Genomic DNA, 25,614 nt, shown 5'->3' with positions numbered 1-25,614 from the left:
TTAAACCATTATCTTAATTATCATCTTCGTCATCTACAACTTATGTTTTTGTCGTTCTGGTTGCGTTCTGAAGTCACCATTGGGGTTACTTGCGGTCACGAGTCATGTGAGCGGCAAAGTCCAAAGTATCAACATGGCAGGGAGCAACTTTTGTTGCAAATTTGGTCTTCTGTTTTCGTTATTTTACATCGCACACGTCTCACAGGCCCAGCCTGCATTGGTAAGATGGTTTCGTAATATTTTTATCATATCATAGTCGTGAGATGGTGCGTTTTAAGATTTGAAGCAAGTTTAAGGAGTCAGAATTTAGTTTTGGTGAAGTTGAGGATTTCTGACAACCAAAAATAATCTTACGTAATACTCATTGCCTCATCATAACAAGGCTAAAATGTATATTGAATAGTATTGTTATGTAGAGTAAAATACATTAGAGCAACATTAGGGCTGTAGCCTAGGACTTTACATGATCTTTCTTCTCGGTGCTTCCTGGTCTTTATCATGTGATTAAAACTGACGTGATACAAAATGTAAGTATTGATCATGGAGGCATAAAGCTTTTGGAACAATCCACAACTTTTTTTCAATTTTTTTGTCACCAAGGTGGAATTAAAATTGACCTCCTTATTGTTACTTAAAAACTTCATAGATGGATGTAATTTGTGTGCTACTTAAAGTACTTTGCCAAAAAAAGTCTTACGACTATATTTTTTTCTGAATAGCATCAGGCAGAATTCAGCCTAGCTGACAGGTGATTTTGAAAAAAAATAGATATATCTTGAACTTCTCACTCCTCACAATGAAATACATTGTATGATGATGAAACCTTTCTCTGCCTCAGGTTTCCCCCATAGTTGTAGAAGAACAGCTGCTGTGGTTGGCTGGTACCGCCGGGGTGGGGTTCTACCGTATTCCGCTGCTGTCGTACACTCCGCAGGGCAGCCTCATCGCCGTGTGCGAGGCTCGCAAGGAAGGGTACGCAGACTTCGGACCCAAGTTCCTCGCTATAAGGAGGTCCACAGATAAAGGTGTGCTCTTACTCTTAGTTTTGTACTACTAGTAATACACCGGTAGCATTGATATGACATATGGCATTACATGCAACATGTTTAGTTTGTTTAATTGGATGTATGGTTACTGGCCTGGGTAGAATTGAATGGGCAAAAGGTAGTCTCCTATCGGTCTGCATTAAGAGAAATAATAATAGTACGGGTGATAACATTATGTAGAGAACAAAAATACCCCATTACTTGGCATAAGAAGGACAATACAGTACATGTAACGTTACCTTTAAGCTATAACTAAGTTCGTTACACAGACGTTTCAGTGGTTTATCAAGTTTTCTGATAATTTTTGCTTCTCATACTCAACATTAATAATTTTCTGACAGGCAGCACATAAAAGGCTGCAGTACTTAGAGGGCTGACTGATCCCATGACCCACAAGTGACCTCTTATCTGCATGTCCACACAGGCCTGACATGGGGTTCCATGGACTACGTACTTGATGACGGATCGTTCTATGACGGGATCTCCCTGGGTGCCATTGTGGTGGATGATGAGACAGGGTCTGTCTTCATCATGTACAGGTGGGAGAAAAATATCAATATTCTATGTATGATAAGATACATGTAACATATGACTCCTTCATACATATCAACCTTACGGAACAACCACAGTATTGTCAGGTGTCATTGCCCATCTTTCTAAAGGGAGATGTCTTTTTTGAGAGAAAGGAACTATTGCAAAACAAAAGCACTGAACTTTTACATGGATGTCATCCATAGAATAACTTATGTTTGTGTTATAACAAGGATTGTCATTCCATGTAGCCACTGTCCCCACTATGACCACTGTACTGTGAGCACCACCTACCTAGTGGAGAGTACAGATGATGGGAAGACTTGGGGTGAGCCCAGGAACATCTCTGTACAGGTGGGGACAATGATGTTTGCACCAGGACCAGGCTATGGGATACAGGTCAGTTCTTATCTTTAGTAGTATAATCAGGAAAAAAGAGGACTCAACGTACAAGAAAGGAATCTAATACCTGTAGCACTTAATAAGAATGGCTATAATAGCATTGTGCATATTTTTCTGAAATAACATCATGACTATGTGTCATGTTCTTTATGGTAAAGCTGCAGTCAAGATAGGGTTGTAGCATTTACAATTGTATTGAGCTTTAAAGTACAAATGTACAAGTGACAATATCTGAAGATGTTTCTTTGCTGTCATCTTTTTCTTTGTTTTCTTTGGTTTCTTTGCTTAATGTTAATCTAGATCTTAAGATATCACGTAATGATAATAAAAAAATAATACTTAATTTATACTTCATAAAATGTAATTTGAACAAGATCATTTCCAAACTTTTGGGAATAAAGATAACTAGTAACTGAACATTTTTGTCGGATCAATTTCCCCCCCCCCCCCCTGTAGAAGAAGTACGAGCCCCACGTGGGTCGGCTGATCGTGTGCGGACACAGCACGCTGCGCGGGGACGGAATGTTCTGTCTGCTGAGCGACGACCACGGGCTGAACTGGCGCTACGGAGGCATGCTGCGGGGAATCCCCTACAACCAGGCCAAGAAGGGCGGCGACTTCATGCCGGATGAGTGCCAGGTCAGGGCACTATAGTCTACATAATTCTCTCCATTATAGAGAGAAATACTAGAAGTGCCTCATAATATCTACTACAAATTGTAGTTCTACTATGTTTCTGGGGTTGAGATCTCATCTCTGCTTCTGGTTTCGTCTGTAACCAACAGTCTCACAGCTCTCACCATTACACTTTATCTTTAAGTGAATTGGGGGAAAATTTTGCTTTCTCTTCTTTCTTTTGCCTAAGCTATATCTAGCAAATATTTGGTGGCGGTCGAATTGTGTTTGGAATAGCCAGCTCCATTAACCCAATGGATGGCCACTGTGTATGGCTGTTACATTTTTCTTCTTGTTGAAAACAAAATTTTCTCTTTTATTGTCGCTGATTGTCACTCAGTCGAGAAGTGAAATCTTCAGCAATTCCAGAAAGAAAATGAAGGAAACTGTAGGTTTTTGATTATCATAAAATGAACAAAATCAAGCCTCAAGACAAATGTTTCCATTTCCCCCCCTCCCAGCCAATAGAGCTCCCAGACGGCACTGTTGAAGTGAACATTAGGAACGAGGGCGGCTATCACTGCAGCTGTCGGATGAAAGTCCGCAGCTTTGACGGCGGCGAGACCTTCCCCCTGGAGCACCTGACGTTTGACGAGGCGCTGATCGAGCCGGCTGTGGCGGCGGGATTGTACTACAACAACGGAGTCATGTTCTTCAGCAACCCTGCATCCACCAACTCAAGTAAGATATTCTATGTTATTGAATACGTTCAGGTTTTTTTTTGGTGTAGTATCGTTCATTGTGTTGTAACTGAGACCTGGGACACTCTGGTCCTTTCCTATGTACCTATTACTAGTATTAGTCTTACCACCACACCTTTGTATCAAGTCTACACAACACACCTTGTAGCTTCCAGCAGGTCAGTTTAACTTGTGGTCTTGTATTAGTATACCACTTACAAACTTGTGAGTGATATTTTAACATCACTGTACTAAACCTCTGAAAACTGTAGGGGCCAAAAACAGCACACAACAGACTAAGTTATGTTGTTTCACCCTTCTGACAGGTACAATGGTGATTATAATACTGAGCCTAATTGTCTAAAAGCACTGCTGTTGAGAAAATTAAGGTACAAGGCATACAAGCTGAACTAATGCTTGATAACTGATGCACATTTGCAAAGGACACAAACTTATGCACCATCTCCCTCCCCAGGGTCGAACCTGACGCTGCGTTGGAGCTACGACAGCGGCACGTCGTGGAAGGACGCACTGCAGGTGTGGGCGCAGCCGTCGGGCTACTCCACCATGACCATGCTGAACTCCGACCCTCAGGACGGAGAGTATCTCTACATGCTGTATGAGAAAGGTCGGATCAACCAGACGTCCTACGAGATGCTGTCCTTCACGCGCATCAGTCTCTACGGGTTCAACTGATCCGGAGATTGTGAATCGAACAGAAATTCTTCTTTAACAAAATCTATCTTTGCCAGCCAACATTTAAGCTTTTAGTTTTCATCAGGGCCAAATAACAGTTGCTAATGCTTCCTTCACCCTTGTCACTGGTGTAGACTTTTTGTTTTCCATACTTTCCTTTCTGTTAACTTTCAGTGTCATAAAGGTCAATATGATACTGTAAAGTAATAGGTAAAACTAGAAGAAAAAATGACAAAAATGTCTTGTGAAATTGTCAACCACTGTGCAAACATTGGAAAGCTCTTGTTTTGAATTCCTTTGAAATATGCCTTTATTAGGTTAATATTGTGGTAACTTCCTCACAGCTGTACACTATTATATGCATGGGTATGTGTTCTTTGTAGCATATGTTATTAGTGTGAAGATTAGATTATATGTCAGAATTATGATGGCATTATAGAAATTATTCTATTCTGAAAACTTTTATTGAATTGTGTCATAAGCTGTCAAAACAGAATGTCCTATAATGTACAGAATGAAACTAAGAATGAGATTCTACTAGTTTGAACCTTCTGGGTTTGAAATACATGTACTTTGGATGAAACTACTGAGTGCAATAAACACTATAGTGAAAATTGACATTTCTAAATATTTTAATTTCTGTACTATAAAAGAGATGTAGAGTATGAAAAATATATGTTGAACTTTTCTGATGAATATACATGTAGAATAACATTTTTGTTCTCAATTTAATTCTTTTGTGCAATCCACAGTAATCTATGTGCTTTAAGAACTTGATCATTTGTTGCAATACCTCAAAATCTACAAAGAATGCGAATAAAGAGTACTGTGCCAAAAGAACGTGGTGTTGTTTACCTTCGATGTGTTTTCAAGTCCATCAAGTATTCTATACACCTTACAGGATTTTGACACAGAGTCAAAACACCCATGCATTTGTTCAATGTCTTCTTCTTTCACAACATAATATTAAAATTTGAACATGGTAGCCGGCAGAAAGTGAAAACAGATGATGTCCACATATATCATTAGCCTACTCATTACGTACAAGATAAGATGTATACAAGAATGTAGGCGGCGCTTCGACGGACGGATATGGTGTTACATGGGCTTCTCGCGGTGGCTCCCAAAATCGACCTAACTGGTGTTTTAAAACGTCTTCCTAAATGTACGTGAAAGCTTCTGGACCTGCTTGGGAAAGTTGTCATTGACTCTAAGTCTGGCATAATTTCATATGTTTACAATCGGGACGACATACCCTATCAGAGCCCAATCTGCAGTACCACTCCTGGCCGTCTCCCGACAAGTGGCTAGAACGACCGTCAAATTGCCAAATTTCGGGAATGGGGATTTCAAGAAAGGCCCGCAAAGAGGTTCGAAATTTTGAGGGTTTTTTTTTACTTTGTTTCTGATAACATAAGTATTTAACATCGAGAATGACGTTCCCTTGTCATTTCACCAATTCTTTGGAGAATTAAAAGATATCAATGCACAACAAATGCACAACAACATGGAATTTATTGATTGACCTGGATTTTCTGTTATTTACACTTCTAGACATATATCATCCCACTCTGTGATACTTCAAATGCGTTTGTAAAATCTAAAAAATGAAAAGGAAAAGAAACAAATTAAGAATCCCAGTATTTTTCATTGTCCTGGCCTATTACTTTCCTCTGATCCCACAACTTTTCCGGCTTGAATAACTCTGGTGATAGAATATCAATATACCAAGCAGAACTTTGGGATCACGGAGAAGGACAATTGTGATAGTTCCGAAAGGTTGTGATAAATGATTCCCTCACTTGAAAAGGCTTGCCATAAATGTTAAAACCCATCTATTCAAATGACCAGTACGTAACCACGTGTTCAGTACCAAGGACAGTTCCCTAATGTAGGCCATGAGCAAAACGATCACATTCCCTGGTCGTATCGCCCTACGATGGATGTCACTGCAGTTTTACTACTGGTGGTACTCCCGGGGCGTCTTTCCTCAGCCGTGCTCTTCTTGCTCGCCGTGGACGGCGGTCTCCTTTGATCTTCTTCCTCCTTGGCAGACTCCCTAGATTTGGGCGGACTGCTCCTTGACCGCGGGGGTTCATCCTCCTTTGTTGTCGGGCGCTGGCTCGAGTGCGTCCGAGGAGTCACCGAGGTTCTTGTCGGTGGTTGTGATTTTCTCCCGGAGCCAGGTTTCTCCCAGGAAGGGTGCGGTTGGTGCCGCTTGTTTGCGTAGCTCGCTTTTTCCTTTCCCGGTCGGTGTTGTTGCGGTGAGTCGTCCCGTTCTGTGGGCGGCGTGGGCGGCAGGGACCCGTCGCCGTCCGACCCCTGCCGCGGGGATACCGTACTTGCCCGTACGCTCTGTACGTGGCGGTCTAAGTGATCGTCTAAGTAGTTATCGGCGTACCGGATCATCTGCCTCAGGGCGTGCAGCGCCAGGACGTCCACGGCGAGCTGAGTCTCCAGCTCGGAGTCGTAGTTCTTGGTGACCAGAATACTGGACTTCGGGATCCCCGTGGTCCGGCTTAACAGGTCCACTTGCTCCACGATGTGTCTGACGACAGTAAAAGATAACCACAAATCAACAACGTACAAGTCATCAAGAATATTCACCGTACCTTAGAACTAGCGTAAAATTTTAGGGCATTCCCTCCAAACACTTTCGTTCAAGATCAGGACTGGGTGTAGCCTGTTGATTCGTAGGAGTTTATTGATTGCGTGGAGGAAAACATGAATACTCAACATAGCAAATGTAACAAAAATGTACACATAGTGAATATTTTTCGTCAGTGACATTTGGATATTCACTGTTGATTAACGATGTGCTCTTCTGTCTTCTATAATTTGTAACTTTTGAGTTTATCTTTTCTTCTTACCTGCTACGGTAGACCATAGTGAGGTCTGATCCGACATGAGAGCATGCGCGGTCAACCTTTGTCAGCAACACTACAAACGGGATTCCTGTGAAAGACAGGAAATAAGGAATGACATTGATCTGGAATAATTCTGGACAATTTTTTTCGGTCATCATTTTGAACTATTTACTCTTGAACAAATCTAAATCGCCAAGTCCTTTATCAAGACACACGCTATGATATCTGTATATTTTGTTTCCCACAGAAAACTTTGAAACAGAATTTTTTCAGAAGTTTAAATGTTCTATACGTTACCATACCTCGCTGACTGACTTGTGCTCGAATGGCGCCAAACTTCTCCGTGGTGACACGTGACATGCTACCCACGTCGGAGATGTCCATGACGTAGACCACGCAGTGCGTCTTGTCGCCTAGCGACGGCGCCATGTTGAAGCCAGGCACTGTTTCTGCTGAGATGCGCACCAGAGGGTTGAACTAGAGTAGACATACGCAGTCCTGTTAGAATAGTGTACACATGTGCCATAGTCGATACAGATCGGTTATTGAGAGTCGGTATAAGCCTGTAAATCCCTGTGAATTTGGCCAAGCACACCCCTAATGTTTTCCATACGTGTGGTGGGTTCTTTAGAATTGACGCCTGGGGTTTCCCCATACACAGGACCGAAGGCTTAACGTTAACGCCACCTCCAAAGGACGATCTGGTCACCATATAAACAAGGTTATGTCTTTCTGGTGACAGAATCTTCACAAACGTATAACAGTAACGTTATACACTTCGTGACGTTGGAAACAAGTTTAAGTCTGTCATAATATCATTTTTCCACACATGGGCGTTTATGGTAGGACAGAGTATCTAAGATCTGCACACATATGAAGCACCCCTGACCTGATATCTGTCCGGCACGTTCCCGTCCAGGATGTACAGGAGGTCCACTATGTCCAGCCCGGACTGAAGGTCCTCCAGCCCTAACGTGTCGCACAGACGGAACCCCAGGGACGGGCCCTCACGGCTGGCACGGACATCATATCTACGGAACTAACACACAACACACGAACAAACTCTAACGTGTCGCACAGACGGAACCCCAGGGACGGGCCCTCACGGCTGGCACGGACATCATATCTACGGAACTAACACACAACACACGAACGTGTCGCACAGACGGAACCCCAGGGACGGGCCCTCACGGCTAGCACGGACTTCATATCTACGGAACTAACACACAACACACGAACGTGTCGCACAGACGGAACCCCAGGGACGGGCCCTCACGGCTAGCACGGACATCATATCTACGGAACTAACACACAACAACACAGACGTCATACCTATCGTACGGAACTAACACACAACACACGAACAAACTCTAACGTGTCGCACAGACGGAACCCCGGGGACGGGCACTCACGGCTAGCACGGACATCATATCTACGGAACTAACACACAACAGCACGGACGAGTGAGTGAGTGAGTGAGTGAGTGAGTGAGTGAGTGAGTGAGTGAGTGAGTGAGTGAGTGAGTGAGTGAGTGAGTGAGTGAGTCAGTCAGTCAGTCAGTCAGTCAGTCAGTCAGTCAGTCAGTCAGTCAGTCAGTCAGTCAGTGAGAAGGATGGAAAGAAAAGTACGTTGCCTGATTGGTGACGTACCTGTGTAGTCATGCTGTGATTGGTCACTCCGGTAGCTGCCTGGTTGGTGACGTAGTTCCGGAAGGCGGAGTTGACGGTGTTGAAGAAACTGGATTTTCCGGCACCCACCGGGCCCACCAGGAGGATGTTCACCTGCTCTATTCTCAGCTCCGCTAGGGGGCGATAGTCAGCTATCTCCTGCTTCAGTTGTTCAAGAAACCTGTGAGATATCGAGTCCAAGAGAAACTAGATCATTTGTAAGATAAAGGAAGAAACTATAACATAATTGGGGTCCGTTGTGAAACTGGAATGGAATCATAAATGCCAGCAGTCAAAGATACGATTATAAATTCTCATACAGCACGTTTGCCGGCGACAGGAACTGAAAGAGCAAACAGCAGGACCGTTGGAGACTTACAGCAGGCTCCAGTCGACTTCTCGCCACGCTGAAGACTCTGGCAGGACCCGCCAGCTGCCCCTGACGCCGACTACCGGCTCGTCGCTAAACTGCACCATCGGTTTTACCGCCCTTCTGTTTAAACTTGTGTTGATTGGAGACGCGATTTCTGATCTCATTTGTTCTGGACGGATAAAACATACAAAAGAACCCCTTGGAATCATATCAAGCGAGAGTTACAATAGTTTTCATGTATGAAATATATAGTAGTTCCTTCACATGCTATACCAAGGATGTTTAAGACTCTGACTCTATTCAACCTCCCGGTTATACAGTTTTTTAGATGTACTAAGAACATAACGTACCTGTGACCTGGTAGACCTCAATGTCTTTAAATCTGTAGTCCCCGCCGGTCAGCTGCAGCCCGTTGGCCATGTAAAACCCGTCCCCGGGGGTACAGAACCCGTTAGTCTTGGTGTAACCGTCCTTGTTGTTCCCCGACGCGGACTTGCCGCTGAAGAACATCAAGTCGTTCCCAAAGGTAGGTCCGTAGGAGAGACCATGGCGGACGGTAGCCCGTGTCTTCCCCTGCATGGCGTCGATTCTCTGTGGGTTGAACTGGTTTCTCCCCGTGTAGAGAACGAAGAGGAAGGCGCGGGGGTCGCGGTGGTACCCCGCCTCGCTGCCCCAGGGCAGGACGGTGTACCCGCCGAAGACGTACCCGGAGGAGTTGTAGCCGACAGAGACGGTGGGCCCGACGCCGTCGCACCGCTGGTGGAAGGTGGCGGGGTCGAACCCGTGCGTCCTGGCTTTGTACAGGAGATGGAACTCTGCGCTGGGCTGTTAAAAGGGGAAGCAAGCACACACTGTGTATGAAGGTATCTGGGCGACACTCCATAGTCAAATGGGAGTAGCATGTATTAGTCAGTGTTGGAGCCAAAACACAGAGACAATGGTGACAAAAACCGTACAAAAACCCTTTCATTATTGAGGGTAGACGTTAATTTCAATAGTCAATACCGCAAGGCATCTGCTACATTGGTATATCTTAACAATGCGATGGGATAGCTAAAAAGCGCTAGCGCCCTTGAATGATTTGAACTATAGACTCTAACGTTAGTCATAGACATTACTGATAGGCGTTATGCTTTAAGGTATATACTTAACTGAAAAATGTGATTAGGGACACTAAACGATATAGTCATAGCCGAAGTGGTATATAACGAATTTCAACCCTTACCTGCCCAAGCCATTCTCTAAGTTTCCCCTGTCCCTCGTCCGACAGTAGCGGCTGTAGTTCCCCCATGGTGTTTCACGCCCTGCCGACAACCTCACGTGAGTCACGTCCCACCACTGCCGCGAACTTCAGCTCTGTTTAACGTCTCTCGGCTGTTAAATCTTCAAATAGACATAGGGTAAGGGTTGCCATTAAAGGGCGTTTACGGCCACTCCTATCAACCGTAATTGCGTTTTACGCTGATACTAAGAATTTATAGTTACAACAACATGATATCGAGTGATATTTTAGAACATCGCAAAGTTACGGAGGAATATTCTAGGCCATAGTAGACGTAGAGACGTATAGTCAAACTCGAATGTCCAGGTGTTTCTGGTAATTTCTTGTGATTAGATATATAATTTGTTGTGTTAAGAGCTCTCAATGGCCGGGAACACCTGTTCTAGTAAAATGCTTCTTGTCTTATTCTCACCGTATCCGAGGGAACATGACTTGTCAAAAACACACTTCAATGCATTCTTTCTTGTCATTTTAGATCTACTACTACATTTGTAGGTTTTATATGTACCAAATGGCAACAATGATAAATGTAAAGGCATAACGCACCTGTGGACTTACACGAGGCCAGACCAGTGGGAACCTGAATGGTAAATACAAGCCGTTGCTACGGTTAATGAGATTGTAACATTCCGAACACGGATTTATGGTTATTTGATGCCAAACGTAAACGTTATTAAGGTCTTTTCTTTACGAATCGGTGCAACCACAGAAAACGTTTGATCACGAGACAAAAGTGGGTGGGGGGCTAAGCCTTATCTGAGTCTTACCTGGCAAAGGAAAGCCATTCTCGCCTTTTTCTTCGCTCGATGAAGGTTTGTAAATATCCTACGAAACCATTGCCCAACCTTTTCGGCACCTCTAACTGCCCTTTGTGGAACAGATCTAGGATAGTAATGTATCTTTCAGTGTGCGTCTGAGTGGCCCTCGACTGTTTTTGTAGAAAGAATATCTAAATACTGTTAGTAATAAAAGATCATCTGAAAAAGAAAAATACAGTACAGTTTTTTTCTGGCAGTATTTCCCGTTCCCTTTTGTATTTGGATCGTTGAGCGGTGATGACTACACAAACACAGACTAATGTCTCGCGCTCTTACAAAGTCCACAACCGTACAAAAGCCCCGGTCCAGGTTACCACAAAGGAGGCTGTAGCATTGCAGGTCCCCGTGTTGTTATAACAACATTTTTTCGTTGACGCGACCCAGAAAGTAGCGCCTTATCTTTTCTTGGCCACACAAGTTCGGCAAGCTTATCCTGTCGGATTTAGCGTTGGCAGTCAGGCTTCCGTAGCAACGTGACGGTTTGTTCCTCACCTCATTTTTACGTTTGTGCTTGGTACGTGTTGGAACGTTGCCAGAAGCACCCAGATTTCTCATGCACTAAAAGCCACTCCCAGCCATTGAAATAAAAGTGGCAGCTAAGTGGAGGGTGACGTTACCACGCAGCAAACTGAGTTGCGAGTGAAAACTTTCCGGCATTTAGTCAAGATTCAGTCAGTGCACTTCGAATTCAGCCTTTTGATATCAACAATCTGCCTTAAGTCAATCAATTGATAAAGAGGGTTAGATAATTGATAAAGAGGGTTAGATAAGAAGGTTTCCATTTTTCTAACGTTATATCTTTACTTTAACAGTGTTGATACCATTTCGCTTGGTAATTCAGTGATTTTATGCGGTACATTGTTCATAACATGTATCCAACTGTCTCTTATAATCACGAAACGTTAATCCTTGATGACACCATCTAAGATCATCTAAAGTCTTATGCAAGCACACAGTTGAAGGGAGAAGCTGCTTGTAACATGTAGCGTGCTGAAGCGCCGCCTTTCGACAATTGTGCAAGTTGCACGCGGCCGTTTGATTCCGGAAGTGAGGTAAACTCGCTAAGGCCGAATGCCGTTCGACATGTCCCTCTAAACAGGCCCGGATACAAATGTTTACCAAATATCAGGTTGATTGTAACTCACTGATCCACAGGTGAGACTAACCACACTTCTCCACAACTGAATCTTTCACAGTTTGCTCGGTGCCACCAAACCCAGGATCGATCAGGGGAGGCGCGAAGTCCGGCCACCGAGTCTGCCCTATGACCGGCTGTCCCGTTGCTTGAGCTGTGGAAAACATGGCCGAGGGTTCCGCCCCCACCGTGGACGCCCACGTCCGTAAGTCAAACGTTTTATACTCCTTGATCCAGACTAAGGCTGATAAGTCAGATTGTATGTGACTATGTCGAGAAAAAGTATGCACTATGCACTGCATTTTCAATTGACCGAGGTTCCTGTTAACGTTACCTGAGGTAATGAATGTTAAAAAAAGAATGTCCTGGCTGGGGATTGAACCCCCGAACTTCTGCTTGCTAGGTGATCACTGTACAGTGTACTCTGAGCCATTGCACCAATTCTTTGATTGGATTTGGATGTTAACTGTATTTCTGTGCTTCCTTTCAAAAACACTTTTCACTACTTTTTAAGGACCAAAGTTAGGGATTGACAATTAAGACCATCCACAGCCAAAACTAAAGTTTCACAATACTTCCACCAGTTAAGAATTAACCTTAAGTCTTGTTTTTTTTTTCATTGTAGTTGTCAATCAGTTGGAAACTTGTCAGTTGATGCGGGAAAAGGACTATCGTTCCGAAAAAAAGAAAGGAAAGATTAAACATGATTTTTTTTACCAAGTTTGTACCCCACCAGTTCTTGTCTTGATTCAAACTCTTGCCAGCAAACTTTTCTACTGCAAGAGCGTTACTATAAATCAGTGGCATATGCCACCTGAACACATTACCCTAGAAGCAATTGCTGAATGGCATTAAGATACTAAAATCCTTCTTATGATAGATCTATGGGACCTGGACAAGTGGAAATATGCCTGGCCAACCCCTGACCTGAAACCATTGTGGCGCAACTTCTACCCAGAGGACCTTCAGACAGCCATGGGGACCACACCTGTACGGAACATCATCTTTGTCCAGGTCCTCAACCACTCCACAGAGGAGACTGGTAATACTTTATCATTGGACGAAAGTCACATTCTTAAAAAACCTTTTCCCAATAAGATTTAGTTGGATTTAGTCTGCTGTCATTGCCCCATTTCCAAGCAGACGTTGGGGCAGAAAATCGTTAAGTTCTCAGACGAGCTGCATTTTCTGTTGTAACTGAGTCCTCAGTCACCCCTTGGAAAAATGTTCACAATCTTCCACCCAATATCTGCTTGGAGATTAGCTGTTGCTGCTTCTTGACTGAATCTCTGGCTCTTGTGGTGATAAACGGCGTCAAGGGAAAATGGTAATGTCAAAGAAGATGGTACAATACCGTACATAACAGCTTTGCCATGGAGATGCTGTGGTTGTGGCCATGAAGTGTTATATTAACACTTATTTCCCTTGCAGTACTGCAGGTGTTCACGATTGTTGTCATGTTCTTGAAACTCCCATACATTCCATTGTTTCCTTTCCAGAGTGGGTGTTGGACTTGTGTGAGAGGCATCCATTCCTGGCAGGGGTGGTGGGCTGGGTGGACCTCACCGATCCACAGGTAGACTAAGTACAGTACTTCCCATTGCAACTGAAGATTTTCAGATTCATGTATATAACAAGAGAACAGAAAAATCAAGGCACAAGGAAGATGACCAATTACCATATTCATTAGCCTTACATGTTACCCAAACATTTATCCTACTAGCTGCACGTGTGTGTGTACAAATGAATGTGTATCTCTGTTATATTGTATCTGACCCTTACCTCTTCCCTCGTGACCTCAATGAAAAGTGGCCTGCGTGCCGATTTGAGCTTATCATGAATAAACAAAGGTTCAAAGCAAAGATGCCTACCTGCCTAAGTGCCAGTAAGCCAGGAACTGGCCCCTCGCTCCCCTCTGTTAGATATTGTTTTTTATGTCATACCTGGGCCGCGAAAACGTTCGATACGGGTGTTCCGGACCATGTGATAATTTTCCGTATCACACGGGGTTCTAGACTTGTAAGTTGTATCACACAGGCTTCCATAGAATATTTCGAATGCATTTCGAGTGCGCCGGTTGCACCGCCATCCAAAATTTGAATACAGGATTAGGAGGTTACAATCAATTTTGTTTCAGTTTTTTGTTCGAGGACACAAAACTACCTCAACTTCTGGCCCATTCCTCATTGAAATGTGTGCTTTCTCGGGTGGGTATGACATAAATAAAATACAACACGGTGTATTCTGCATCACCCTCGGTCCCAGCCCTCCCGCAGGTCGGATCGCGGTCGGGCTGGTACCTCGGGTGATACAGAATACCCCGTATTGTATTCTATATGTAAATTGGTATTGAAGATACATATCAATACACATGACAGTTTTTTTTTAAAGCTGTTACATTATAGGAATGGACATCAATTTGCCATGAAGTGGTGTTAAAATTTGTCTTATTTTCCCAGCTGGAATCCACCATTGATAGACTTGCCTCCAGTCCCTACTTCCTGGGTGTTCGGTACATCTTGGATTTCGAGGCTGATGATTGGCTGTGTCGTTCTGATGTTCAGAATGGCCTGGGGCTGTTGGAGAGGAAAGGGCTGACCTATGACCTTCTGATCAGGTGAGCCATCATTTTTCAATAATAATAATAATAATATCAGGTGTATTTGCAGCCAGTGCCACAGGCAGGTACCCAATGTGTAGGGTAATGAGGCTGTTTAACGTGTTCGAGGCACCTCCTCGAGCACGGGACCCCCGTTTTACGTCCCTCCCGGAAGACGATTTCGTGGAAAGCTTCGTGAGGCTACAGCAATCCGGACGTCCTTGGTTGGTCCCCCATCCAAGCACTGTCCGGACCGCGCGTTGCTTAACTTCCGAGATCGAGGGATCGGGTGTATCCAACGCGCCACGCGGCCGATGAAAGCTAATATTCAATCCCTCTCTACAATACAGGGATTCCTACAATATAAATAGTGGAAGAAACAAACAAGCCACAGACCTTGGCTTTAGACCTTTGACTTGAGCTGTCCTGAAATTTCCTGTGGAGAGTACAACTTACTACAAACCTCTTAGCAAAGGCATTGCTGTAGCTGCAGTATTCAAAATGGTCAACAGGAGGCACTGCAGCATGTTGCCCATATGCCCCTTGCTTCTAGTTCAGATTGCCTGATCCAAACCAGGTCACCCAGTGTTTCTTACCTTATGCAATGTAGGCATTAGCGATAAGGCCTTCCCCTACAAACTTAACACAAATTACTCATAATCAATAATTACACTTCCCTACTCACAAACCAACCTCAGTGAAAAACAGTCCCTTCTTGCCATCGGCAATGATGTTGTTCTTTCCAAGAAGTCCCTTGCTAATACAAGCAAACAGAAACGACTGTTTCAAGTGCACGTTAATGACTTGAAAGAGTTCCATGTTTCAACAGTTCACATTGTTTTCTTCCTTGCAGGCCCAGGCATTTCAGGTATGCTAAGGAAGTTGTCGCCAGGTTTCCCAAGTTGAAGTTTGTGATCGACCATCTGGCCAAGCCTAACATCAAGGATGGAGTGATGGAGGGATGGAGAGAAGGGATGGAGGAGTTGTCCAGTTTTCCTAACGTCTACTGCAAGCTGTACGGGCTAGTTCATTAGTTGTTTGGGAGGGTCCTTTTTTTCTAAACAAAAGTTCCTTGAACATCTAACTGCAAGAACAGATTTTTGTTTGAAAAAGGGACCCTCCCTAACACTTCAAACAACTAATGAACTACCCCTTTAAAGAAGGGATGGGGTTATTTCTTTCAAGACTTGCTGACAATTTTCTTGTATAGAGAAGGTCAGCATTGATAATGTCCTTAGCATATTCCCTTTTGTCATGTAATGCCTGCGTTGATTCCGTTGCGTCAGCCCTGCAAATGTAAGTGAAAAGAGTTTTTCTGCTGAAATATAAAGCCACAAAGTCTACGAGCTTTGGCCATATTTGTTGATCGCAAGGTCACCTAATTTTAAAATGGACAGAGGGTCTCGTGTATTTTTCACCAGATTATAAACCCTGTCATATTTAACAGGGCTTGCATGGTGACCTGCAAACATTAGCTAATCCCAAAAAATAGCACTATCATCTATGATGGAGAGAACAATGCCCATATTACTGCCAAGACTGTAACTTAGAGACTCATCAGCCGATTGATTTTCATGCTGTGTGAGAGGGGCCTACCAAAGAGTAAGTCCAGAGCTACATAAAAAAAGTAGTACATTCACTACAAATAAAGTCTGCTATGTTTGTAGGTCAGGGATGGTGACAGAAGCAGACCCAGACCACTGGACTGTGGAGGACCTCAGGCCATATGTACAGGTAACATATTTAAATGCATACAACACGGTAGATGGAGGATAACATGGAAGGACACATCTTGATGTTACTGATGCCATTGATAAGACTTTCTCAACTTTCATAGAATAACTTTTGGTACCAGAAGAAAAACCCCGAGTACATAACATTTTCCTAGTTTCTTTAGATATAATTATATTTTATCATACATTAAGAGTGACTTTTGGGTTGGTTGTGATAGGTTTACTTTCAATCATAACAAGTATCGAACTATTGATGTTTTAGCTGATATGGCAATAGAAGCAGATGCAAGACTATTATGTATATAGTCAAGTACAGAAACATTACATGGAATGAAAGTTATTGACACTACCAATTGACACTAACAGTATTAATTTTCTACTGCAGACTCTATCAAAGCAAAAATCTAACTGCTAAGGTTTTCAAGCCTACTAACCATGACCTTTGACCCTTCAGCATGTCCTGCAGTGTTTTGGTGCGGAGCGCTGCATGTTTGGCTCGGATTGGCCGGTGTGTCGTCTGGCCAACGCCGACTACCCGCAGGTTCACCGGGCGCTGTCCCAGTGCCTGGACAGATGCACCGCCGAGCAGAAGGAAGCCATCTTTGGGGGGAATGCTGTGGAGTTCTACAGCATCAGGACCCTCAGAAGCTAGAGACATATCTTTGATTTGATACAGGCCATATATTTGTTATTTCTTGCCAAAATTGTTCTACTTAACAGCCTCATAGCACAATACAGGACTAGATGTAGCTATGTTTTCTGCTATCAAATTTGCTTATGGTGCAGACTTAGTCTACGTCTGTATAACACAAACTCCCGCTGTCCGGGGCATTATGGGGCTGACCAGTAACGGGTGGCTGCTATAAGAGCGATTAAATCAGGCTAGTGCAGAATGTGCATCTTTGCTACTGCTTGAGGGGACTGTTGCAATACACCAATGTGTACAAAATATCTTATATAATTACATTTGGTTAAGAATACTTTCAAAGTGTTGTACCAAAGGGTGATAAGTTTTAGACATCTGTATAATTGCTTCAATACAAAAATGTTTAATGAAACATCATGTGATGTATGACATTTATGGTGGAAAAATAAACTGCTGCAAGAGGGATCTACTTGTGAACGATACAATTCATACTTCCACTTTACAGATACAAATGTACTATAACAATGTACTATTACTATCGGTATGTGAGTGAAATGTACTATTGCAAACATGCACACACACACACAAATACACTGTCATATTCAACATATGATGATACATATTTGCTCAGGACTCAGCATACATACTAGAATGACTGAAACAAACCCCAGCTCTGTAAGCAGAGATGCAGTATACTTTATTGCTCATACATACACCTCCATTTCCTGACAAAATAGTGTGTTCTGTGGGTAGGGTCTCTGTCTTCCAGATTAGGTCTACTGGCTTGTTTTACACAATAGATTTTCACCACTGCTACTAACAGCATACAACACTACAGTTATCTACATGGACCAACCATGGCTCTTTGTGTAGTAATTCTCCCAAAACTGTCAACAGTTTGAACTATTGTCACAATTGTGTTGTGAAACTAACAATCAATCCAGAGTGGAACACAGATTATAAACACACTGCTGTGAAAACCTGGTGTATGAAAGAAAGGCAAAACATGTACATAATGCCATGAAATCTGTAACTATTCCTTGCTGATACCTTATGAGCAAATGTTACCCCCAAAGAAACCATGCATCTACATGATAAATGAATTCCTACTTAGGGTGTACATACATGTAGATGTTGTAAGGGCATCATATAAAACTTAGACCTGTAAACAGTATGGTAGTAAGGTACACTAATACGTAATGTTCTTATCACATTTCTTTCATTCAAACATTCTTAATTCTTTATACTCTTTGTGACAGATGAAATAATAAAAGAATTACAGTTAAGAGTACAGTGTGTTACAGTAACAGCTGAAAAGCATGGAAAATACAAAATAATGCTTTCAGTGGACAATAATGTGTGAATACCACATTAAGGACATGCTAAAAAAGAGAGTACAGCAACATGTACCCAACTGACACTTAAAACATCTTACCCCAAGTCACTCCACAGTCTGCAAGCTGTAAGAAGTCAAAATCATGTGAACCACACCACAAGAGTTCTTGTAATCATGGCATCTACCATTATTTAGGTATGACTACACATACATCTAACCACTATCTTACTTATCAGCGTAATATCAAAGCACCGAAATCATTGTTATCGTTAGTTTATCTTACAGTTGATTTCAATAGATGAAAAGGTAGAGGTTCCTTTGCCCCTTCCGAGAAAGAAATTTCAGAAATCTAGATTAGAATATTTACAATGATATTGACAAGGACGATTTTCAAGGCATACATCATACAGTGAACTCTCTTATTCACTTCTCTAAGTACAGGAAATCCCAAACAGTGACTACACAAGGGATTTGAAAGTAAGCTACCATCACCTACATGTATATGGTGCTCATAACCATCCTCAAACTGAACTACAAAACTACAGAAACTGATTGTCAACCTAGGACAATGGGCAACTATAGGTTACAAATTACATGTATGTCTAGCCTCTGGTGTATATACATCAGCACTTTAGTAATCAAAAGCTTCACAAAGATGTGAAGACAGTTATTTGTTAAGAATATGCCAAAAATCAACCCACGGATTTAAGAAAACCTGCAGCCATCTTTGATAAGCTTCACTCTGTTAGTCCTACCCCCTTCCTCAATACAGTCACAGTCATATACATATTTTACGAATACCAGCTGTACAGTTATCAATGTATCTCTGCACTAAGTTTTTTAAGAGCCCCCCTCCTTTACACATTGAATTTCACATGATAAAACTTAAAAGAACCACTACTACGTGTAAACAAATTCTTGGCAGCACCCAACATACAACAGTGTATGTAAAATTCAATTTTGAACTGGGACATGGTGCAATTACTGATATCAAGTCAATTTCAACCCTTGAAACTGAAGCGAAAAGAACCAACTTTGATGACACCTTGTTTACACTGTTACATCCATAGGTACTGGCAGTGGGCATATCGAATAGTGGCCAATTTCTTCTTAACGTTTTGGAGAAATATGTAAATTGTAATACCTGGCACAATACATTCTCTAAAAACGATTTAGAGCCAGTTTTACACAGAACATAATTTTGTCTTTCTTCCCACTTTCACATTTGAAACTCTGAAGACAGGGACGACAAAATGCCACATGTACAAACACCCCAAAGCCAGTACCTTTCACACTGCACTATAGTTCAGTACATTTTGTACACTTCTGAGTGACTGTTCTACATAACGGTTTCGTGGACAGAGTTACACCATACTACATAACTTCTGATTTACATAGTCAGATTATACATGTACATACATTTATGAAGTGGTCTGAACCCCTTCACCTGACAATGGTTCGACATGAACAGCTGCCAATACACACTGTGTTGTCACCACTAGCCCCATATATATCTTCTTCTTAAAGCCTTACACATGTACACATACCACAGCATTTGATGCAAAGGCAGCTCTCTTTCTACATCCTAGGTTGTGCCAGATCACAGCAGGTAAAACAGTCCTACAGAGTGTGGTTAACAATGGTTGTAGTGAGCAACGGCAGTCAACTGTACTTCATAAACTACAGGCAAAGGTACGGCAAACACAACAGAGTGCCACTAAGTGGATGCATAAATCAGAGTCCTTGCTGCACTGGGACATCCGGTAGGATATCGTAAAAAGCTGAGCTAAAATGCACTACTGACTCCAAACAGTCCAACATACACTGGTCTGAAATCCCAACATTAGTCAACTACGTTGACTTGCAAAGCTGGAAAAAGGAGGCGTAGGTTAGTACTCTTTGCTGTACAATCTCTCCTCTCTTCAGGACACCTTCTCAGATACTCCATACCTATTACTATCTACAACCATCGATCCCCACTCCTATCCTTACAGGACTCTCCTTCGAGGGTTCAGGAGGGTGGCTGGACCTGCAGCGCTTGCTGCTGTGCCTCGCGGTGCTGTGCCGCGGCCTGTGCCATGGGTCCCTGTCCCTGGGACGCCGCGGTCTGACCCAGGCCCGGAGCCTCCAGCATCTCCATCAGGAATGTGTCGATGGGCGTGTCTCCGATCAGCTTGAAGAAGAAGAGGTGTTCAAGGCACTTGAGGCCAATGGAGCGGAGGGCAGGCAGGCGCAGCAGCAGCTTGGCAAACCTGGACGGAGATTGTTGGACAGACGTACAAAAAATGTAAGAACTCTCTGTAAACCACTGCACACACCAATCTTTCCTAGTCACTTCAGATTTGGAATTAAACTCGAGACACATGTACAATAAAGCTGCACAATTTATCTTTTATGCCCATTCCTGTACTTGATGAAATCAAGGTGTAAGTGACTCCAAACTTTATCAATGACAATGTCACAATGTCAAGTATTCAGATTAGATGTAAGATGTATTTTATTGGCTTTTCGCAGTTTACATACACTGAATTAAAAGACCAATGTACAGTACGTTCTCAATTTTAAACTGCTGTCGGCGTACATATAATCATATTCATATATAAAATCCGGTACATAAAACACTTTCTAGACAATATTTTTTCTCCAACAAAATTAGCAACATTCGCAAATCATTCGCAAATATGGTGCAGAAAAATATAACGTTACTAGTAACTGGTTACTGAATACTGAACTGAACACTAGTATGTGCAACTAGGAACCCTTCACCTGTACCAGCCAGATTAACAAGACCAGTACCCACCTGCCAGGCTGTTCAGGGTACTGCTGCTTGCAGTACTCCTCTAGGGAGGCATAAACCTTTTCTCTCAGGCTTTCCACCAAGGATGGGTCTGTTAGACCTTTGGCATCTACAGCAGAGGAAACCACAACTGTCTTAGTCATGCATGTTGGTAAGTAAAGGCACACAAGTTTTCTATGATCATTGTCATTTGACAATTTCACAGTGTACCTGCAGGTAGGTACATGTATGTGCAACTAGGAACCCTTCACCTGTACCAGCCAAATCCCACATGTACATATAATGAATGAATGGATGAATGAAGGATTAAATTTTTATCATGTCATATAAAAGAATTGCCAAGCCCACAGAGGCTTATATGATACCAAACTTTGGAGTTATATTAATAATACATGGAGAGAATTCACATGTAGTTTATCCCCATGAAGTACTTTTACTGTAATTTCAGTTACACGTTTTATCTCTGATCAGAACATTACTAATGGCATTAGTGAATCAGAGTTGATTTCACAATTACACCATTCCAACCAAAGACAGACAAACCTGGGTTGAAGAGTACAATAGCTCTCAGGCAGCCAAGCTCTGTCTTATCCATTTTCATGTCCCTCATTTTTGCGACCAGTTCCGTGAGGACTCTGTCGAAGATGGTTCCGACGCCGGCCTGGTGGGCGCTGCTGCGGTGGACGTGGAGTCCGGAGGCCAGCAGGATCCCGTCCTTCACGTCGATGGAGCGGTGGGAGAACGCAGCGATCAGCAGCTCGTTCCAACCTGGGGGACAAAGACGGGACAGAGCTGTTGAATCAAACCTGGGTCATCAAATAGTTATTTTCTCTATTCATTGGTTCGGCATGAACATGTTTATGTACATGAACAGTCAGGGTTGCTCAACTAGCGAATGGCTATTTCTTATTCAAAGATGGGACAGAGCTGCTGAATCCAACCTAGGTCATCAAATACTGTAGGAACATCCTCACTAAAACTTCAGAGTTTTGGTATAAAACCGGGTTCTCCAGTTCTTTCCTTTAGTCACTGACGAAAGATAGCAGATGCTGTCTGAAGCGTCTAACTGTTTCGCGTGCCTACGAAGCTGGTGTGTTATGCAGAAGGGCGGTTATACCGGCTATGCAGATACAGAATCAGAATATCAGTAAAGATGCCTGGTATGTGGTACTGGGAAAGTACCAGGTACACTTTCGGCAACAACAAAATTGGATAGAAATATAGAATGTGCATGGCATTAACGATCTCTTGTTAAAGTAGCTTGAATACAAATACAATTAGTGAAAGGAAAAGTTGTGCAGACTGTAATACACAACTGGCAAATCAGAGCAATTTTATTCTCTTATTCAGCATTCGTCTGTTTTAGGTCAGTGTTCATACCAACCTATCAGGAGAACAATTCAGCTTCTATACCCAAACTGTCAGCAATGGTTGAACTTGAACATAGACCATTACATTTACAGGATAAATAAGGTGACACAAACCCACAGAAACAACTGAAGTGGAACAATTTAACAAGGAAGTCAGGAAGCAAGGTCTACTACTTTGTACTCAACTACAATTCATTACACGGATCTATCGCAGTATCAAAGGAACACCTAATGATTTTTCAAACTTTTGATTGCCAAACTTTCTGCTAGGATTACCCTAACTGCTTTGTGCAAATTTGTGGTTCAAGATAGCACAGGGGCTAACCCTGAGAAATTGGATACATGGATTCCAGATCTTTTTATTCCCAGTAAAATGAGAGGCACATAATCTCCAACTAGTCTTCTTGGTTTCCCTGGTGTATTTAATGATGATTGTACCGGTACATCATTTTTAGTACAGTCAAAACTGCTTAAGAAGACCACTCAGGGGACTGATTAAAGTCTGGTCTATGTGGACAGGTGGTCACAACAGACAAGGTGGTCATTTGTAAAAGACTTGACTGTATTTACCTTCTTCACAATGTACATTGTGTATAAATTATCATGTTTCAGTACACATTCAAGAGGCCAGCGGATTAATTCAAGTACATGTACATGTATTACAGGTATTACAGATGTGCGACAAAGACCCCATCAGGCTTACCTGCTCTGAGTAGGATGACCTGATCGTCTATGGGGAGGTCGGAGAAGTGTGGGATGCGCTTGGCCCACTCCACCAGCGTGACCAGCTGCTTGTCCGCCGCCTGGCAGATGTTCGTCACTGGGTCGTTCTGTCGGGAACAAGTTTAGCGTTAAAGGTGATACTTTTACACCTAACAACATCCTATTTGAGAGGTACAATTAAGCCTGAATTTGCAGTAAGGCATACAAAGATGTGTTGAAAGCCCTTCACCACTTCACGTTAGCACAGAGATACTGAATTCTATTGCAATCTGCCAAAGTCATGATGTTTGACCTCATATTTTTTTAATAATAAGAAATGAATCTTTATGATTGAGAGCTGGTAAATACTGTTTTCAAATGTAGCCTGAGCTAAAACAACTTAGACAGTTTTAACAAGATTCTTAGTGTGAAAAAATACAGCTTGGACTATCTGGGAGACAAAGCATCATGGTTTTTATACGCACTACAAGTAATTCCATTTTACATTGTGTTTTGATTTTAAACATACTTCTGTTGATTTTAAAACCATCTCCTTGCTGCCAAATTTGGTGCTAAAAGGCTACAACTGTGTATCTCAGTTGGAGAAGGCCAAAATAACAGCTGAACTTAGACATTAAGCAAACCCTAACCTATCAACACATCCATTTTTCTTTCCGTCTTGTCCCTACATGTAATCGGCTATTTCTGGACCAGTCTGATAGACCACACACATTAAGTCATGTCGGTATAAAAACAAGTAGAAAAGGCATCTTTACAATGTAACCCCTCCAGGCAACACAACCTACTTCTAAATACAGATCCAGAAATACTGCCTGTGGTGATGATTTGTGGGACAGCTGCACTGACATTCAAAAAGCACACAGTTATAATTACTTCCTCTTATTTGTGATGACCGTCATATGTGATAATCGAGTGTAGTTATGTTTACCAGACTTCTATTCATGCTTGCTGTGATCTTTGTATGTGATGATTTGCATGTAGATATGCACATATGATTTGAGGGGCAGTTTAAATGTATATAAAATCCCATTGTATTTCAAAAATCAACCATAGAAATTCAGTCTTCAACTAAAAAAAATCAAAACCAATACAGATTTGTTACCATAAAGGAGCAGTAAAACTGTTTGACTGTATGTGGTAAATCCATTTAGTTACAGCTCCAGGCATCACTGAACATTTTTATTACTACAGTATGTGTGTGCAGGTACAATGCGCTTGGGTCTCACGTGTTCCATGTACCTACACCAGCGCTTGTTGCTACAGAAATAAGGTAAGACCTTTATGCATAAACATATGACCTTTCAACAAAGATCAAAGGCTTTCTCCACATGCAGAGATGTAAAACAAAGGGCTGTACATATGCTTGCCTTTCAAGAGATGTAAGAAACTTACACTTATCATCCTCCAGGCCACTCCACATGGCACACACTCTCACTCTTTGGATAGAGTTTATTAATAGCAAACAGGCTGCTGCCTTTAAGCTTTGATATGCTTTCTTTTTGTGATCTATTAAATTATTTTCCTGTGAAATGTGACATCTGGTGTGCTGTGCTGAGGATTTATCACACACTTTGTTCCAGTCAAAATCAAACATTTTCAAGGAGCACTTATCAAGCAATGCCATACAGGTGCTGGTATTACATTTCTCATATAATATACATGTACAAGGCCTTCATTTCTTATTGACCTCATCTCTTGCTAAAGATTGCTGAGGAAAGCAATGGAAATTTCATGTGCAGCTCCAGAGAAAGTCTGTTGTGTATGCCTTTGTAGTATGTCAGAAGAAGCACTTTGGTTCTGCACAGGTCATGCTGCTTACAGACACTTTGTGTGAACCATGCCTGGAATGTTTTAATCAAAGATCACATTTTTGCATGCCTCTCCAGCCCAAGTCACCTAGAAGCACCAGCGTTGCCAGTCATTTAAGTATAATCTGCTGCGAATTATATGCCATGAGTTTACAAGGAAAAATTCAAATAAAAAAACATGCATTGTTATTCCTTATGCATCTCATTTCATATGTGTAAGTATGCTATATGCAAAGATGAATGGAAATTTTATTCAAGAAAACAAATTTCTGGTACAGTATTTATATACCATTCTTCAGACTGAATTATCAATATGCAAGGTGTCGAGGTTCAGTATATCAATGTGTTTGTAAAGGAATAAATTTTGTACAAATAAATGCCTTCATCAAATCAAAATGTTGCCATCATTATGCAAATTTACGCAGCTATC

The 25,614-nt window shown here is 42.3% G+C and overlaps 4 protein-coding genes across 8 annotated transcripts in view; 2 read left to right on the top strand and 2 right to left on the bottom strand.

The window, feature by feature from the left end:
* Positions 1 to 87: 87 nt before the first annotated feature.
* LOC136441873 (sialidase-1-like) lies at positions 88 to 4,958 on the top strand. The gene is made up of 7 exons (XM_066438414.1): positions 88 to 220; positions 839 to 1,025; positions 1,471 to 1,585; positions 1,829 to 1,976; positions 2,436 to 2,618; positions 3,116 to 3,335; positions 3,810 to 4,958. Exons 1-7 carry the CDS (start codon positions 134 to 136, stop codon positions 4,028 to 4,030), a joined length of 1,161 nt encoding a protein of 386 aa, XP_066294511.1. The 5' UTR covers positions 88 to 133; the 3' UTR covers positions 4,031 to 4,958.
* Positions 4,959 to 5,392: 434 nt separating this feature from the next.
* LOC136441877 (interferon-induced protein 44-like) lies at positions 5,393 to 10,974 on the bottom strand. Its single transcript, XM_066438417.1, has 9 exons — positions 10,766 to 10,974; positions 10,163 to 10,320; positions 9,288 to 9,762; positions 8,944 to 9,106; positions 8,547 to 8,745; positions 7,787 to 7,936; positions 7,200 to 7,374; positions 6,901 to 6,985; positions 5,393 to 6,578 (listed from the first exon to the last, which is right to left on the bottom strand). The coding sequence occupies exons 2-9, from the start codon at positions 10,226 to 10,228 to the stop codon at positions 5,942 to 5,944; spliced, it is 1,950 nt and encodes a 649-aa protein (XP_066294514.1). The 5' UTR covers positions 10,229 to 10,320; positions 10,766 to 10,974; the 3' UTR covers positions 5,393 to 5,941.
* A 1,099-nt stretch (positions 10,975 to 12,073) lies between these two features.
* On the top strand, positions 12,074 to 17,622 carry LOC136441874 (L-fucono-1,5-lactonase-like). The gene is made up of 7 exons (XM_066438415.1): positions 12,074 to 12,377; positions 13,053 to 13,214; positions 13,672 to 13,748; positions 14,632 to 14,789; positions 15,625 to 15,786; positions 16,439 to 16,505; positions 16,959 to 17,622. Exons 1-7 carry the CDS (start codon positions 12,338 to 12,340, stop codon positions 17,154 to 17,156), a joined length of 864 nt encoding a protein of 287 aa, XP_066294512.1. The 5' UTR covers positions 12,074 to 12,337; the 3' UTR covers positions 17,157 to 17,622.
* Positions 17,623 to 17,824: 202 nt separating this feature from the next.
* The window catches only part of LOC136441872 (retinoic acid receptor RXR-alpha-B-like), a 37,453-nt gene continuing 29,663 nt past the window's right edge, over positions 17,825 to 25,614 (bottom strand). For all 5 annotated transcript variants that reach the window (XM_066438411.1, XM_066438412.1, XM_066438413.1 and 2 more), the window contains 4 exons: positions 23,357 to 23,483; positions 21,827 to 22,051; positions 21,287 to 21,392; positions 17,825 to 20,738 (listed from right to left, as the gene is read on the bottom strand). In XM_066438411.1, the coding sequence (XP_066294508.1) occupies positions 20,498 to 20,738; positions 21,287 to 21,392; positions 21,827 to 22,051; positions 23,357 to 23,483 (699 nt within the window). In that variant the 3' untranslated portion in view covers positions 17,825 to 20,497. The remainder of the gene's footprint in view (positions 20,739 to 21,286; positions 21,393 to 21,826; positions 22,052 to 23,356; positions 23,484 to 25,614) is intronic.

Source organism: Branchiostoma lanceolatum, chromosome 9, assembly GCF_035083965.1.
Source record: "Branchiostoma lanceolatum isolate klBraLanc5 chromosome 9, klBraLanc5.hap2, whole genome shotgun sequence".
NCBI classification, from domain to species: Eukaryota; Metazoa; Chordata; class Leptocardii; order Amphioxiformes; family Branchiostomatidae; genus Branchiostoma; species Branchiostoma lanceolatum.
Note: the sequence above shows the minus strand (reverse complement) of the source record. Positions and strands in the feature narration are given on the sequence as shown.

Excerpts from the sequence above, each read along its gene's own strand:
- LOC136441873 (XM_066438414.1), top strand. The coding sequence starts at position 134 with ATGGCAGGGAGCAACTTTTGTTGCAAATTTGGTCTTCTGTTTTCGTTA. Across the intron at positions 221-838 it reads CACAGGCCCAGCCTGCATTG|GTTTCCCCCATAGTTGTAGA; the intron begins GTAAGATGGTTT and ends TCTCTGCCTCAG. Across the intron at positions 1,586-1,828 it reads TCTGTCTTCATCATGTACAG|CCACTGTCCCCACTATGACC; the intron begins GTGGGAGAAAAA and ends CATTCCATGTAG.
- LOC136441877 (XM_066438417.1), bottom strand. The coding sequence starts at position 10,228 with ATGGGGGAACTACAGCCGCTACTGTCGGACGAGGGACAGGGGAAACTT. Across the intron at positions 8,746-8,943 it reads GAAGTCGACTGGAGCCTGCT|GTTTCTTGAACAACTGAAGC; the intron begins GTAAGTCTCCAA and ends GATATCTCACAG. Across the intron at positions 7,937-8,546 it reads ATCACAGCATGACTACACAG|TTCCGTAGATATGATGTCCG; the intron begins GTACGTCACCAA and ends GTTGTGTGTTAG.
- LOC136441874 (XM_066438415.1), top strand. The coding sequence starts at position 12,338 with ATGGCCGAGGGTTCCGCCCCCACCGTGGACGCCCACGTCC. Across the intron at positions 12,378-13,052 it reads CACCGTGGACGCCCACGTCC|ATCTATGGGACCTGGACAAG; the intron begins GTAAGTCAAACG and ends TTCTTATGATAG. Across the intron at positions 16,506-16,958 it reads ACCTCAGGCCATATGTACAG|CATGTCCTGCAGTGTTTTGG; the intron begins GTAACATATTTA and ends TTGACCCTTCAG.